This window comes from Mucor mucedo (assembly GCF_025094135.1).
Source record: "Mucor mucedo strain NRRL 3635 chromosome Unknown EV154scaffold_229, whole genome shotgun sequence".
NCBI classification, from domain to species: Eukaryota; Fungi; Mucoromycota; class Mucoromycetes; order Mucorales; family Mucoraceae; genus Mucor; species Mucor mucedo.
The window spans coordinates 18459-36296 of record NW_026252513.1 but is presented as its reverse complement, the minus strand read 5'-3'; the positions used below and the strand labels follow the sequence as shown (position 1 = coordinate 36296).

General features: G+C 36.7%; 2 protein-coding genes across 2 annotated transcripts; one reads left to right on the top strand and one right to left on the bottom strand.

Annotated features, from left to right (window-relative positions):
- Positions 1–329: 329 nt before the first annotated feature.
- Positions 330–2518, top strand: EV154DRAFT_582268 (uncharacterized protein; the record flags this gene model as incomplete). Its single annotated transcript, XM_051606672.1, has 5 exons — positions 330–609; positions 896–1060; positions 1165–1185; positions 1326–1803; positions 1861–2518. The coding sequence occupies 5 exons, from the start codon at positions 330–332 to the stop codon at positions 2516–2518; spliced, it is 1602 nt and encodes a 533-aa protein (XP_051450722.1).
- Positions 2519–15659: 13141 nt separating this feature from the next.
- On the bottom strand, positions 15660–17535 carry EV154DRAFT_582261 (uncharacterized protein; the record flags this gene model as incomplete). The annotated part of the gene is made up of 4 exons (XM_051606671.1): positions 15660–16009; positions 16071–16137; positions 16234–16426; positions 16490–17535. The coding sequence occupies 4 exons, from the start codon at positions 17533–17535 to the stop codon at positions 15660–15662; spliced, it is 1656 nt and encodes a 551-aa protein (XP_051450721.1).
- Between the last annotated feature and the right edge of the window lie 303 nt (positions 17536–17838).

The following is a 17838-nucleotide window of genomic DNA, read 5'->3' as shown; positions in this document are numbered from 1 at the left end:
AATCGTGGTTGGGACATTATATCTTAACTGAGCATTTATACAGCTTGCTTGAAGAAGACGAAAAGAAGCACTGGGTTGGTTTTTATGCCAACCAGTTTTCTCATATGGGAAATCGTACGTCAGCAAAAGCAGAGAGCTTTCACTCCGGATTAAAAAAGGCTCTGGGAAACCAATCTGCGGCAAAATTAGCTATGACCACGGGACGTATGCATGCATACTATCAGAGGAAAGTAAGCAGTTTTTGATTGTTAAAAGAAAAAAAGAAACCCCCCATATGATGCATATGTTCACGTTTTCCCACTTTTTAGAGAGATGAACGTTATCGAAAGATGGATTTTGAAAGAATTAGCATTGATGCTAACGTCTTTGACAAAGACATGGAATACCGTTACGAAAATTTGAAGTTCAAAGTCGTTCGTTTTGCAATGGACAAAATAAGAGAAAACACGATCTATTCTCTTCGAACTGGATTTGTGACAAGAGGAGAGAACTGTAACTGTGCTGATCGTATCAATTACAAGCTACCTTGTCCCTGTGTAATTGCTGCAAATTCGAATGTTCTCCCTCTCGAAGTAGTCGATAAGCGCTGGAGACTTGAATTTGACGAAAGTAAGTGAATAGTTTTATAAGATTCCACACATACTTAATTATCATTACTAGATTTTGATGGATTAGAAGATAAGTATAGCTTAGATAAGACGGTTTAGGAGAAAGAAGAAAAAGAGAGTAAGTTAAATTACAAAGGGTTTGTCAATATGGGTGTGTGTATGTGTATAGAGAAGGATGGATAGTATATACTATATAGTTCCAGTAATTTGTCTTGAATCTATGAGTATTTAAATAAATCTTGTATTAAGCATAGTTTATACTAATTGTTACTGTATGTTTCGTAAAGCTACTTTTTATAGAGATCCCAAAAAAGAAGAAACGTCTGTCGAACATGATGATAAAAGTGATGTTGTTTCAGTCTTATCAGTCAGTGATAAGGAAAAAGATAATGATTACAATTTCATACCACTTGCGGATGATAAAAAATTCGAACAAAAGCAAAATAGTGAAGGTAAGTTCATTGTCTCACACATGAGTGATGATATGTCATAGCATTAAGACTGTATGAAATATGTATTAAACAAAATATAGTAAATAATAACATTTATAAATTAGAACCCGTAGAAAGAAGAACCGGTAAGGCGATCCTAACGTCTTGCTGGGCAATGAACTCTATAAGAAAGTGCGCTAACAATTCTATAATTACAATAACAAAATGTCATATTCAGACGATGATTTGTGTTATTGAAGTGGTAGAAAACAACTAATGTTGAAAGTTGAGCAGGTCCTTCACAAAATGTATTCTTCAATTGCAGACTTCTCTACACAGCAGCAAATAGCAGATGCATTGACTGTTTTAGAAGAAGCTAATGATAAAATTTTAAATCCTGCTATCAAAATAGATCAGTTGAAACCTCCTACAACTAATTCCAATAGAAAAGGCAGACCCTCTGCAAAAGGAGTAAAAAGTGGAACCAAACGACTGCAAATAGCAAAAGAATTGTTTGAAGAAAGTCAAAAAAAGGACATTAAAAAAGAAGAAAAGAAACAAAAAGAAGAAGAAAATATGGAAAAGAAAAGAAGAATCTTTGAGATAGAAGAACGACATGTAGCTTTGGAGCAAAAGAAAAGAAAACTCACTTTGGTCTTTAAAAACAAAGAAGAAAAAGCGCACGCCACCAGCATTAAACATACACTTATGAAGGCAGATAAGAGCATCAATTTGAGAAAGGAAAACTCAGCTGGTTATGATAGGTGAGTATCAGACGAAAGAAAAGACATTCAATAACATGTCCTAAACATTTTTTTAAGGGTATTATCTTATCGCAATTTGAAAAGCGATACCGTCTTCAAGTGGATTCGAGTCAACCCCATAAATTCAGTGGCTGCCATCCACAGTGCCGGGGCAGATGGTAATTGCGGATTCCGAGCAGTCAGTTATAATGTGTATAAAACGCAAAGTAACTGGATAAATGTCAAAGAGGATATGTTGAATACATATCTCAAGTATAAAGATTCTTTGTACAGAGCTGTAGGAACAGAAGCCGTGGTAAATTATGAAGAGCAGAAGATGCTTACCAAGCTTCTTACAGTCGAATCGCCCTGCTTGTTACCTGAGGATAACATGTTGTGGTTCAGCACTTTTGTCTGTCCACAGATTGTGGCCGATACGTATGAGAGGCCAGTTTTTTTGTATGGTTATACAGAAAATATATTGAAAACAGGTGAAGTGCGTACGATCTACGAGTCTCATGTATTTATTCCACTCGTGCACATGGAATTAAGTGCTCGAGAAAACCCCATTTCTCTCCTTCTTTCGTCCTCGCATTTCTATTATGTTGAGTTCGCTCGTACTACAAAAGGCAGAATGAAGAAATTCGAAAAGCCTGTTTTGAATCACGATCATAAACGACTCATGAATGCTCACCCTGACATTTGCAAGACTGATTATTCAATCTTTTTTTATTAAATCTAAAATCTTAAACTACTACCAAACAGCAACACGTGTAAAAGAGTCTAAGCTTCTTTGCTTCAGAAAGGAGTCAGGCACAAACTCAAAAGAGTGACGTGAGCATTTTCAATTTTTCCTGTCGGTATTTTAATCACTACGTGAAAAAAAATTACTACGTGCAAATTCTACGTGTATCAAGAGTTAACCAAAGAAAAACCCATCCTTCCTACAATTATTTAAAATGTCATTGATTTGCTTTTGTATAGTTTGGTGTGATTTCTTGTGATTTTGTGTGATTTCGTGTTGCAACCATTTTATATTTTATCACACTTTTAAAGAAGGTGTAAGTGGGTGTAGTTTGGTGTAATTTAGTGTTAATGTTCGAGTGACGATATTAAAATGTTAACACCAAATTACACCAAATTACACCAAATTACACCAGATTACACCAGATAACACTAGATTACATTTTATTTTCCGTTGTGTATAAATATTTCTGAATCACTAAACAAATTTCCATTTTGCTACCGCTACAAGCACACCCGACTCTTTTTCAATTCAAGATCAAATGTACTTATATAGCCGAATAGAAAAACAGTATTGGACCCATATCGTATTAGCGATGATAACATTCCTCATTCGTGCAAGACTTTTCAGCTTGTCGCCAAACGATACCTAGTGACCAACATGAATTATTGGATCGAACATGTTTAGTTATATTGACCTCGTCGAATCACTTTGTTGATACCCACCTTTCCAGACATTGTACTGCTGAGCTAAAAACTGTTTAAAAAAACGGCTATGAGACATCTCTCTCGAGGTGCTACATATGATGACAATAAGATCAAAATGAGGCTTCAACAGACAAATCAAGGTCAATCAAAAGCATTGATATTGCACATATCAGACTGGACTCATTGCGACAGTCTCTTATTTATACCTTTATCCTCCCAGCAACAGGTAGACAAATTCCTACAATTCTTATTGAATCAACAATTGCGTTATTCACTACAATGCATCTATGTTATAAGGAACAATGTTTGGCTCCGATACCTGTCAAATGCATCCAGAAGATAGCGTTTTTTTTTTATTTTTTTTATTTTTTCGAAATCAGAAATACGGCTCTATTATATTTTTATTATATAGTTCTTCTTCAACTAATAGGACCCGAATGTTTTCTTTGCACAAAACGTTTTTTGAAGATGGCAAAACAAAATTTGCCATATACAGTGGGGAGATCCAAAGATGTCCTGGAGGTGTTTTACATTGCAAAAATTCCCAAAAATATATCAAGTATCTTCCCGTTAAACGTTTTATGGCGATAAATTAGACTTGTCTATCAAAAAATTTATAAATCGCTAATGTAGAAATCGGGCTTTAAACTTCGTAACTGTCTTTTTTAACCAAAAATGTTTATTCTAAAATAGATACTCTGTATCGGCCGAGAAAATTACTTAACCACTGTTGTGTTTTAAGGTAAACTTAAATTATAAAAAGACTATAGGAGTAGTTTGAGACTGTTTATCAGATGTCCCTATTAATAAATGAAATATACGAGTATTTATATAAAAGACTGTCTGATGTGGTCATATCTCTAGTACTAACTTGAAGTTATCATTGATTAACCAAAAATTTATACGATTATTACATTGTCACTATTTAGTCTTGTTCTAATAAAGGTTAAGTCTTTTTAACTATCTTTGCTTTAAACTAAAATTTAAGTATTTCTCAGACATACTAAATTAGACTTGTGATGTAATATCCTTATAGTTCTTACTATGACATTTATTATTAAGCTTATATAACAAATGGTATCAGTATAGATAAACCTTTGATAGCTTTAATATGGTTATAGCCTTGCTAGGTCACCTGAGAAATTCGAGAGATAAAGCAACGAATTAAGAACAAAAATAAGAAATTTGACGACGTAAAATTATCAAACTGCAAAAATAAATTAATGTCTTTATTAGGGGTATTCAATCATAACAATAAAATAAAAGTAAAAAATAAAATTAAAATAAGCCAATAGAAAGTCCATGAATTTTTATTTTTATAGAATTTTTAGCAGGACGTTTTTGCATCCTTTTAAAATTAAATCTTATTGGACCTTTCTTTTTTACTTAATTTTTTATTTTACTTTATTTTCATGATTGAATACCCCTATTATACAATCAATAGGGTTCTTTGCATACATATTCAGGGCTGGCTGAATATCAATCATTAGAGTGAAACCTGTCAAATATACAATAGGCGTATTGTCCATTACTGATCGAGCATCTTATGGTACCTTCGAGAATCTTGTTATTGACGAGCAATCGTATCATTGGATTGTATTTTCTGGAATAAATGTATGACTATCCTTTTCAATATATTGATTAGTAATCAATGCGTATTAAATAAAGTGTAATAGCATGTATTTAATTTAAATAGTAATGCAATAATGATTTATAGAAACGTTATCAAATAGGAAAGAAAGAATTGTTGATAAAGTTATATCTGTATATAAGCTCGATCACAACATCACCACAACCACGCCTCAAGAAATGAATTATCACTGTAATATTCATAAACCTTATCTAAATATCAAATAATGTAGATTACCCGAGTGTTGTATACAAGCACTATTCTGTGAGTTACTTTAGCGAAGAAACTCGAAATAGTTATTTTGTGTCACCTCACGTACACGCGGTTTACACGCAACATCTGCATTAACAAATGATAAAAACAACTTATAAATAATATCACAGCTTACAATGCACGCATGGTCCACACATGCTTACTGCAATATGTTCACATTATAAATCATTCTCTCAGCTTGCTCTATTAATTGACAAGTACCAAAAGGACTTTGTCAATTCCTATATAAACCATCCTCTAATTCAATAATAAAACGATATTCAATTTACCCAGTCTCACAATTACCTTTTTCTTTATCTTATAAACTGTCTATATTGTTTGATAGAACAGCGAGGACCCTATGGTTTTGTTAGACTACATCTTGTAGGCTCTCTATAACTCTGATAAAATGTTTTCTGGCTTAAATCCGACCCTATCACAATACGTGTGACACATTGCTCCCCAATCTGTCTCGGATAGTTGTTGTGGTAAACTAGAATAACTGTTAGGACATAATATTAAGCTGCAACCTCATATGGCATATAAGTCGTATACGTTTAGAAATACCACCCGCTCCAGCCAACTTTCAACGTTTATCCATCGACCGTCCAACCCACGGGTCGAAAATTAAAACACGGCCGGTCAACTCGCCGGTCGAAAATTAAAAGACGACCGGTCAACACACCGGTCGAAAATTAAAAAACCGACAGGTTAACCGGCCAGTTGACAATTAAAAAATGACCGTACAATGTACCGTGCATCTATTTTAATATTTACAATTTTTTGCTCTGATTTTTTAAAAACTTATCTCCTAATTTTCTATCACGAAGAGTTTGTCCTGAGTGTATTCCGGCTGCTACTTCTGTTCAACCCACATATTTATAGAATACAACCAAAAATAACATTACTAGTAATACATCTTCCGTAATTTTAAGCAAACCGGTCAAATATATCAAAGCCAATCCTATACAAGATTAGCCCTTACTATATTTTTGAAGCCCCGACCAATGGCCCGAACCACTTCAATCAGAATTAAGTCAAAACCAAGGTGTGGTATTTGACAAAAATATTACAATGAAAAAGTAATGAGAAAAAAGTATATCTTTATTGGAGGTAAAAATAGACTAAAAGAACTCTGTTGCGATGAAATAATTGATCCTTTTTATATTGAACAACTTCCCCTGGTAGTTGTGTTGAGTCAACCTTTCTGGTCTTGTAATAAATCTATACTTACTTTCCCGCCTTACATTAAATGAATTCTACTCGTTAGAATTGATTTCAAATAACGTCGCCCTGAATCAACCGATCTGGGACACTCTTATTGTTCTGTTTAAAATACTAAATACCGGTAAGATATTGTGTAACGGTGGCTTGTTAAAAGATGCATAAGGTTTTTATGTTTAATTGGCTGTGGTAGAACATGTAGTTATGTTTGATCATTTATCCACTCTGTTGATTATTTTTATCTAAGACATGGGTAAATATGTAATCCTAAATATAGAACATCTTATCGATGTTTGTATATTTTGTAGCAAACGTAGGCTTAATGGGGATAGTCTGGCAGAAAAAAAGGCAAAAAAAAAAAAAATAGGATCAATTGGAATTCTTGTCAGAGTGTTTTGATGTTAAAGTCAACTAAAGATAAGAGGAAAAATAAAGAGTGTTTTTAATAAATGAAATGGACGAGGCTTGTGATAAATAAGGGTCAAAAAATAAAATGAAACTTTTGATAACTTTATTGTTTTTTTATAATAACAAAAAGACAAGTGTCGTGATCGAGGCTATATACTTAATATATGACTCTATCTACACTTCTTAAATCTTCCATTTGATAATCCTAAATATAATTCTTATTGGTACTTTATATTAAATACTGATCATTTACTTTATGTACAGGCTTGATCTCATATCATCCTTCATACAAGTATAAGGCATACATTTAAATAATAACATAATATGAAAACATATGAAGGTTACATCAGCCACATTGAGGTGCCACAGCTATCTTTAATAAGAACTACATTTTCCCCTGAATGTTGTGCTACAAGACATACACAGTTTAAGAATGAATGTTATTGTTATTGTTATTGACATCTCATTATGGCCTTTCTATATGGGATCATTACATCCGAGTATTATCTGGATAAATCTACCCACGACCGTCATCAGCCCATCTGTGATCAATGTCTGAAATAATGTGTATATAAAGACCCCCTTTTATTTGTTTAATAAAGCCTGAGTTTATTTTTGCAGTTTGATAATTTCACTTTGTTAAATTTTACATTTTTTCTTAATTCGCTATTATCACTCTCGAATTTCTCAACAAGAAGGATCCGTCTAGTGGAATAATTAATTTCTGCTTTTATAGAGGTTATTAGTAGTCACAATAATGTCAATTATTGTGGATTATGATCGTGTAACCAAATGCGACTACGGTATAATATGGCTAAATACCACAAGGCTGAGGATGCTACTCTTAACAATATGAGTATGCTATCAATAACAATATCTATATTGGACAATTAGTGCTACGTATAGTAAATAGAGAAATAATAACAAGAACTTGTCTTAAGTTTGGACATTAGTATTACGATACCGTGACACTTTAAATAGTGACCATCTTTAGTGAATTCCTTTTTGGCGTTCTTCACGGAGTATTTACGGAGTTAGAAAGCCTAAGGAAAAAGGGTAAAAAAAAATACTATGTCCAACAAAAACAGTGCTTAAAAATATCATCACTTTTCAGAAGTCACACTTTTTTTAAAAATTTGAATATATAAGCGAGTGAGGGGCTGAAAGTCCCCAACGGCCAAACACAGCATACATACTATTATCATTTACATGATTTAAATTGATTAGTGAGTGAGGGGCTGTAAGTCCCGAACGGCCAAACAGAGCATACATACTATTAGCATTTACATGATTTAAATTGATTAGTGAGTGAGGGGCTGTAAGTCCCGAACGGCCAAACAGAGCATACATACAATAAGCATTTACATGATTAAAATTGATTAGTGAGTGAGGGGCTGTAAGTCCCGAACGGCCAAACAGAGTATACATACAATAAGCATTTACATGATTAAAATTGATTAGTGAGTGAGGGGCTGTAAGGCCCGAACGGCCAAACAGAGCATACATACAATAAGCATTTACATGATTAAAATTGATTAGTGAGTGAGGGGCTGTAGGTCCCGAACGGCCAAACACAGCATACATACAATAAGCATTTACATGATTTTAACTGATTAGTGAGTGAGGGGCTGTAAGTCCCGAACGGCCAAACAGAGCATACATACAATAAGCATTTACATGATTAAAATTGATTAGTGAGTGAGGGGCTGAAAGTCCCGAACGGCCAAACAGAGCATACATACAATAAGCATTTACATGATTAAAATTGATTAGTGAGTGAGGGGCTGTAAGTCCCAAACGGCCAAACATAGCATATATACAATAAGCATTTACATGATTTAAATTACTTAGTGAGTGAAGGGCTGTAAGTCCTGAACGGCCAAACATGATATCCATATTATGACTATCTGATGATTCACGGCCTTCGATTTAAGTTAGATGGAGTGACTGGCCAAGGAAAATTGATAATTTAAAGGGCTGCTTGTTTTGGGTTCTTTTTTTTTTTTATTTTTTTTTCAGTAACGTAAAATGTCACTTGCTTTGCTTACGGCACAAGAAAAGGCTGAACGCAGAAGAGAAAAGAATAAGTTGGCGCAAAGAAAGTATCAATTGCGATTACGACAGCAGAGAATTGAAGAAAACGAGGTCGAGGAAACGCGTAGAATTCGGGAAAGAAATAACTTATTGAAGCGTAAACAACGAGACAGCTGTACCCCGGAGGAAAATGAAGCACACCGGGCCCGTATGAGGCAGTACGTACATAATCGTGCTCAAAATGATCCTCTTTTTTTGGAGGCAGAAGCCGAAAGAGCAAGAAGAAACCGTGAGACGAGTTTGGTCCCTGAAGATAGAAGTGACATTCCTGAAGATAGAAGTGACATTCCTGTAGATAGAAATGACATTCCTGAAAATAGAAGTAACATTCCTGAAGAATCAAGTTCTAGCAGTTCATCTGATTCAGATGTTGAATCTGGGGATGATGATGGTGATGATGATCGTTCTGAAAGACCCAACAGAAGACCTCTTAATTCTGAAGTAATTAACTGTATTTCTAAAAAAAAAAAAAAAAAAAAAAAAAATGGAAAACTAACATGCTTATAAATAGGAAATTGCCTGGGAAAGAGTCAGACAGAAATATGAGAGTCTAATTAGAAAAGGCTGTACCAAGGTATGCAGCTGTTGCGGTGGATTATTTTTTCGTAAATACTGCAACACCAAGGCCACCAAAGAAAAATTACGGAATGAGTGGAATTGCGACGAGAGTATTGTGGAAATGGCTTTTTGGCTCGTAGACAATAACCGAGTAAACACGAGTAACACAACTGATGTAAACACGACAGCTCGATTTTGCGATCTTTGTAGAGATAAAATTAAGCAGAATGTCAGACCAGCTTTGGCACTGGCTGATGGATTAGATTTTCCCGAGACACATTGTTGCTTGGACGATTTGACAAGATTGGAGGAACGATTAGTTGCTGCCAGACACGTATTTCAATCAATCTGGACACTACATGGCAACAGTGGGCAATACAGAAGCAAAGGTGGTATTGTTAACGTGCCCGTCAATGTTGATACGACTGTTTCGGCACTCCCTCGTCAATTGGATGATAGCTTCATTATTCATTTGAGCCTGGCTCGTAGAATGAGATATTTAAAAGATTATATCAAGGGAAATATTTCCACAGCTAAAGTGTGGATAGCTGCCAGCTTCTTGCAGACGCAGCCTCTTTATATAGAACATGAGATTGAGTTGGATGACACTTGGATGGAATCAGCTATGGTTGAGACAAACTATGTTGGGACGGATATTGGTATGAAATATAGATACCATCCGTTAGTGAACATTGTCTTACTTGTTATTTTTTTTTCTTTTCTTTTTCGTTTTCGTTTGTTTTGTTCTTTAAAGACTTGTCTGAAAATGAGGATCCCACAAATAATACAAATGAAAATCAAAACAATAGTGATAACGAAGCGGAACTTGAGGAAGAAGAAATTGAAGAGGTTGATCAGGAAAATGATAATCCTGAGACCCAAAGTGGTATGGGCTACTTCGTATATTCAGCTTTATATCATTAATATGTTTACATAATTATTTCCATAAGACCAAGAAGATACTGAGCCAAATCCTGGCTGTAACGAAACGGCTATTGTTCCAGATGATTCCCATCCTGCCAATGTCAGCTTAAGAATGGCCCCTGGCGAAAATAGAATCCCTCTTTCACTTCTTACAGATGAAGATAGTATTTATTTATCGTTCCCAAAAGTATTTTGTGGCAAACGGGTACAGAATAGGGTAAAGAAGGTATCACCCTCAAACTTGGCCAAATCGTTTGCTCGTAGAAAAGACAGAAGGTGTGTCACAAGATCTGACGTCTTATTTTATCTTGATCGATCATTGATGCTAAAAAAATTGGCAAGTAATGTCAATATCATGCTTAGACAAAAATCGAAGGGGAATGGTGGGGCATATAGCGTAAATGAGATGTTAAACGACGAGATGGTTGATAGCTATTTAAACGAAGATCGAGCTTATAGAGTTTTAAATGGTGTGCGTTCCTCATCAGAATATTGGAAAGCCCAGAAAAAAGACGTAATGGCCATGATCCGTCAGTTTGGTATTCCAACGCTTTTCGTGACTCTTTCGGCTGCCGAAACTCAGTGGCCCGAATTATTAGTGATCTTGAAAAAAGTTGTAGATGACGTTACTATAACGGAAGATCAAGCAAAAGAAATGGCCTATGCCGAAAAAGCAAGGTTAATCCAAAGTGATCCAGTGACCTGTTCTCGTTACTTCGACTATAAATTTCGTGAGTTGAAGAAAACCTGGAAAGATCCTAACGGACCTTTTGCCGGCTACGAATTAGCGAGTATTTCTTCAGAATCGAATTCCAACACAGAGGTAGGTTAATTAAATACATAAACATTTTGGCATGCTTTATCTAAATCATACGGTAAGGCTCTCCCCATGTTCATATGCTGATCTGGCTCAAAGATGCTCCATGCTATGTAGACGAAATGGATCCTGAATCACCTGAAGCAGATCAAATTTGCGAATTTGTAGATTCCGTTATCAGTTGCAAGAAGGAGTGGGATGGTAGCCCCCATGAACGTAATGTGGGAGTATGCACTGAAGATACTTGGAAACATTTGTTGAAACGGCAAACACATAAACACACTCATTCTTGTCAGCGTAAAAGAGGTGGTCGTGTCATTTGCCGCTTCAATATACCATTTCTACCAATGGATCGCACTATTATTTTGGTACCCCTAAATGAGGACACAGAATCTGAAGCTCAAATTGAAATGCACCGAAATGACTACAAAAAAATTAGGGACTTCATTCAAGATAACATTGAAAGCTTGTCCACCAACAATTTTACTTTCGAAGAGTTCCTTCTTAAAATTAACATGGCTTCTGTTTACCAATACCATAAGGCTGTACGCTCCAGCTTAAAAATGAACAAAATATTCATCAAGCGTAATCCAAATGCAATTATGATCAATAATTACAATCCCAAAATTTTGGTATGTTCAGATCAAATATGGACATTCAGTTTATTTTGGATCCTTATGCTTGTTGTGCCTATGTAGTTGACTATGTAAATAAGTCGGACAAAGGTATGAGCCAGGCGTTAAAGGGAGTGTTTGAAAAACACAAAGAAACCCCTAATAGCAACAATCTGGAAATGCTTCGATCAATCGCAACCACTTATTATAATGCTTGTGAGATTTCTGCTCAAGAAGCTTCCTACAACATTTTGCAGTTACGTATGTCAGAAGCCAGCACGGGATGTATTTTCGTTCCAACCGCAAAACCCTGCAATCGGGTACACATGGTTAAAAAAACAGAGGCTCTAAATGAAGAATTTATGCGTAACCCTGATTCGACAAATTGTTTTGAACCTTCGATTGTAGAGCATTACACTGTCCGTCCTGTAGTTTTCGAAAACTTAAATCTGGCCCAATTTGCAGCATATTTTGAATATTCTAGAAAAAAGCCTAGACAAAGATCCTCAGGTAGACCATTTAATGGTAGTGATCAGGAGGATCAGGGCGATGGTGAGATTGATGACAATCATGACAGCGTCATTCCGTCTGATCTTAGCGGTAATGATCATGGTGGTTTACCTGGTGAAGTTTACCAGCTGAATGGAGATAACAATGGATGGATCAAACGTCGTACTAAGTCGAAAGTCATCAGATATTACAAATTTAATATTGATTCAGACCGCGAAGACTATTTTCGAGCAATCTTGATGTTGTATAAGCCATGGCGTGATGAGACCGTAGAGCTTATGGATGCTGATTGTGAGGGAGTGTATCGCCAGTTTTCCACTGAAGTTGAAGAGGCCAGGGCAGAATTCAATCGAATTGATGATGCTGTACTTGACGAATATAACAGACAGTTATCAGGAGAGAATGACGAGGAAGCTGACCGAGAAAACAATGATGAAAATGAAGACAGTGAAAACAATCCTGAAATCAATCGTACTGAGCCAGGCGCTGAAGAAAATGATTTTGCCAGATATGCTGCTGAGATGGATGATTCTAGTGAAGGTGATTATCACACCCGAGCCGATATTAACGAGGATCTCAACAATAATGCCGATAATACAAGTTCTCGTAAAACGTATCTTGAAAAATTAGTTCTTCCAAACGTATTACCTGATATTGATTACTTCAATCTGATGGCGACCCTAAATTTCAAGCAGAGGTCATACCCGACTAGTCTCATTGGTCATGTTAGATATAACAAAGCCGAGTTTGTTCTGAGAGATGGTAGCAATACCTATTCTCCAGTTTACAATTTTGTGACTGGTGGCGCTGGTGCTGGTAAAAGTAAGCTTATCTGTGCCATTTACCAGTCTCTTTTGCGAGAGTTTGATTTTGGGAGGGAGCGTGATATGTCAACTCCTTCTGTTCTTCTTACTGCACCAACTGGTAGAGCTGCATTCAACATACAAGGACAGACGCTACATAGCGCATTCCAATTTCCCATATCCCAAAATGGTGATAAATGTATCAATCAATTGTCTGCTGATGTCGGTCACTCTATGGCAGTCGCATTAAAAGATCTTCGCTTTGTCATCATTGACGAAATAAGCATGGTCAGCAAAAAGCATTTTGGATGGATTGATAAGCGTTTACGAGACATGTTCGAACCATCAATCCCTTTTGGAGGTATAAGTGTTATTGTTTTTGGTGACTTTTTACAACTACCACCAGTGGGTGGTTCTTCGGTCTTTGCCTCCGACACAACTTTAACAATTTCTTCGTTATTTGATTTTGATCTTTGGTCTTTATTCAAAGTACACAAATTAATGGAAATCATGCGCGAACGTGATGATGTTCCGTTTGCTGTTGCCCTGAACAACTTGGCCACTGGTTCAATGACACCGGTTGATATAGCCTTGTTCCAAAGTTGTGTTGCGGTGCTAGATGAACAACAATTGAAGTTATTAGAGGAGGGTAAAATAGTTCTGCCTCCCCCCAGCAAAATTAAATCGATCAATCTATTCCATGCAAACAGAAATGTAAAGGCAACCAATGATATCATTTTAAATAGTATGGATACCGAGGGGGCTGTTTCCACGGCCTACGATCGTGTGCTCGGTGACTGTAGAAGTCAAACCGCTGTCAATCAGATGCTCCATTCAGCAAGAGAAGATGCATCATTGAGTGAAACTCGTGGATTACCAAAAAAGATCATACTGAAAGTCGATGCACAGTATATGATGACAGTTAACATCGATACGTCTGATGGCTTAGTAAATGGAGTCATTGGTGTTTTGAAACGAATTGATTACGGTAGACTGAAATCTAACGCCAATACTACGGTAAGAAAACCGATCCGTGTTTGGATTCTGTTCGATGATGAGAGAAGTAGAAGAGCTCTTCGTAATAAACAAGTAACACTGAGATTAACGTTGGGTCTTCCAAACTTATGGACCTGTGTTGAACCAAGCACCTTGATTATTCGTCGAAACTTGAAGTCGCACATCAAGCTAAACAGGACTCAATTTCCAATTGTTCCTGCCGAAGCCATGACTGTGCATAAATCGCAGGGTGGTACGTATCCAGGTGTAGTAGTTAATGATTGTGGTAGAAGAACAATGAGCCGTTCGTTAAAGTACGTTGCTTGTTCCAGAGCAACTTCCGCTAAAGGTTTGGTGTTGATTTGCAAAAAAAACAAATTTGTTCCTCCTTCTTCTTTGGCCAGAGATACAGTAATGGTGCTTCTTCGTTGCGAAATGAATTAGAAAGACATGATACTTTCAAATTCGTTCCTTTATTTGATAAGTTGACTGTAAGAGACGAATCAATCATACAAATTTTGTCACACAACGTCCAAAGTTTACGAGCCCATATCGACCAAATACAAAGAGATCAAGTGTATATAAATTCTGATATCATTCTGCTCTGTGAAACATGGACTTTGCCTAACAATGAAGTTTTTGAACTAGACAATTTTATTTTAGCCTCAAGACAGGATGGTCAAACCGGAAATCCTAAACCAGTTGGATCGTGTTGTTTTATAAATAACACCTTTTTAAACAATCGCACGTATACTTCTGATAGTAAATACTTTCAAGATAGAAATTGCTCAGTCAGTGTTTCGCTTGTGGTCATTGATAGTAGTTTATTTGCCAGTGTTTACTGCTCACCAAATGCTTCGACCGATATAATATTAGAAGCTTTGCAATTTATTTTAGACCACCCTCATGGATCAGTTACTATTGGTGGGGATTTTAATGTAGATTTTGCATCTTATTCTTCAAAAAAATCAAGCATTGTAAACCTCCTGAGTCAATATAATTTGACATCACCTTTAATGGATACAGTTACATCCACAACAAAAAAAAACACATTTATCGATAATATTTTTACCAGCAACCAAGTGATTGATTCAGGCAAATATGTATCGTTTACAAGCTATCACGAGCCCTTATGGATAAAACTTTTAAAATAATTTAGATAAACAATAAAAACTTAATTCATTCAGTCTTAGAGAGGGCCGCAGGTCCCGATCGGCAAATAAGCTAAAACGTCAGTCACACGAGAGGGCCGCAGGTCCCGATCGGCAGTCTGAAGAACGCCTAAAAAACCGGCCGGAGGTCGGTTTTTTTATGCATGATCATGATCTAGCTGTTATATATTAGTGATGACGAGACATGAATTTGTTATATTTCTAATCTATATGTGTGATTTAGCACATTAACAAGTAGCGTCTTTTATTTCGTATCAACCAAGCCAGCAAGTATACAATATGTAGATGAATATAATACTTCTGATGAACAAATGACAGAGAAGAAATGCAAGGCATAAATTTAAGTCAAGCTAAGTCGTTTTTTTCTTAATTGGTCACTTTGTCCAAATACTTTTAGTAAAAATATATTTGATAGCATGGGTTTTAATTATACTGGATGCTATAGTCACGAGACTTTGAAGTGGTGTTATTAATCATCTGCAATAATTGTGTGGTATCTGGAGTTGCAGAGGGAGAAAACGTTGAGGCTTCGATTGGATATGTAACCTTTGGGGATAGCGTACTGACAGGTGCAACGGCAACTGTTGGTGAATCTGCTTGGTAACAGCAATGCCAAAATATAAGGGTGACGCGCAATAGCGTACGGATATTTTTTAGTGTGACGGACGAGTGAAGGCAGGACAATGATTCAGGCAGGGTGATGCGGCCAATTTCAATCCTGGTAAAGAAATTAGTATGTATCATTTGCGTCATGTAAAAAACTAATTGAAATCCTACAAAACATTTTGAAATAGTTATGACCCATAAACACTGTAGCAACATTTTCCTTCTTACCATAAGCTTGAGAAGTGAGGATGGGATGGTCACACTTCAATACGCTGTTGCGTGCTAATACGGTGAGCTTGACCGTGTTCATGCATAGGAAATGGTTGCTCGTCCTGTCAGCTCCAAGCTTCACTTCCCCGAAACCAAGGGATTGCCCAAAGGCACGTTAGACCAAGGTAGATACAATGGCGTCTGGACGAATGCCAGTGGTTGATGTATCCTTCTTATTCGGCCATCGTAATACGACCTTCTTCGTAGTATCTGCCAAAATGGACGACAGCCATGGATCATAATACCTGGTTTGTACGTCTACTTCTCCAAATTGGTTCTTGTCTGCGACGGGTTCAAGCGGTAGTTTCACCAACCTACAATGAAAATAGATGAGGAAGGATATTAGTACTTAGACGCACTTTTTTTCACCACACTACAATATTGACAAATCAGCAATGCCTTCGACAACATTAGACTTGAATTGATCCATGCTAGTGGCTAGAGTCAAGAGGCGGAGATTGGCACTTTTTGGAGACATACCCTCCTTGTCAATATTGGATACCACATTCACCATTTCCATGAAGTCATCATTGGTACAATTCGGGGTATTGTGTGGCACTTTGCTGAGTAGCGATTGAGTCTGACACTCTAGCAAATTCTTGAGCACTTGTTCCCCAAAAACAGTCACTTTGCGTTCGCTATGCTGTTCATTCGCCAGGAAGAGTACACCCGACAAGGCTAATATCTCCTGGATGTTCGATTCCAAAGGGACAGGCTTAGGAATGATGTCTGCTTGATGCCGGTATTTTTGGAAAAGAGAAGTAATATCGTTCCCATCAACAATCCAATGCTTCTCTTCGTTGTCACTCCCTTTTCGAATTTTAGCATGCTCTTGATCCAAATCAGTTGTAGTTGTTGCTGCTATAGGTTGTGATGCAGTTGTTTCCTGTGTTGGACGTGGAGTTGGTGATTCTATTGTTGGAGATTGATTCTGAGGCTCCAAAAGGCTCTGGGAATCAGATAATAACATATCATTGATCAGTTGGGAGCAGTTGGACGCAGTAGTTTCCAAAGCATGAATTCGCTGGCGTTCCTTCCAAAACACTGTGCAATCAAGCGTGAGACACCAATTTTCAAATTCCTCAAGGAGGCGAGAATGATCTTCTTCGGACATGTTCGTAAGGATTGTCTTATAGCGAGCGTGGCAGCGCCTGCGATTGTAGTGGCCATACTCCAGGGCAAACACCTTTAAAGTAAGATCACTGACGTTCAGAATGCACCATTGTACATCAGCTGCTAACACCCGTGGTCTCTTCTCGCTTGATTTCGGATTGACGGGCGTTTTTCTTTTGCGATTCTGAGACGTATCCGGTTCCTCTGGTGATTGGTGGTATCTTTCAGCTGTTTTCGTTTTCACCTTATTATTTTTGGTGCGTAACTGACGTTTGCTGACAGTAGGAGTCTGACCACGTTTACCCGTCATTTAGTAAATGATTCAAAACGAACCAAATTAAAAATGCAAAATTCGTTCTTCATCATCAACGAAATGAACTACTTTTGTTTATAAATTGATTTAATGTTTTTCATAGTAGGGTGATGCGTCATATTCTAGTGGTTGCGCCAGCCAAAAAAAAATCGACGTCAACTTTTTCATTTTAACGCAGTTGGTGGTGCGCCAAGAATTGCCTATAAATATTTCTGAATCACTAAACAAATTTCCATTTTGCTACCACTACAAGCACACCCGACTCTTTTTGAATTCAAGATCAAATGTGCTTATATAGCA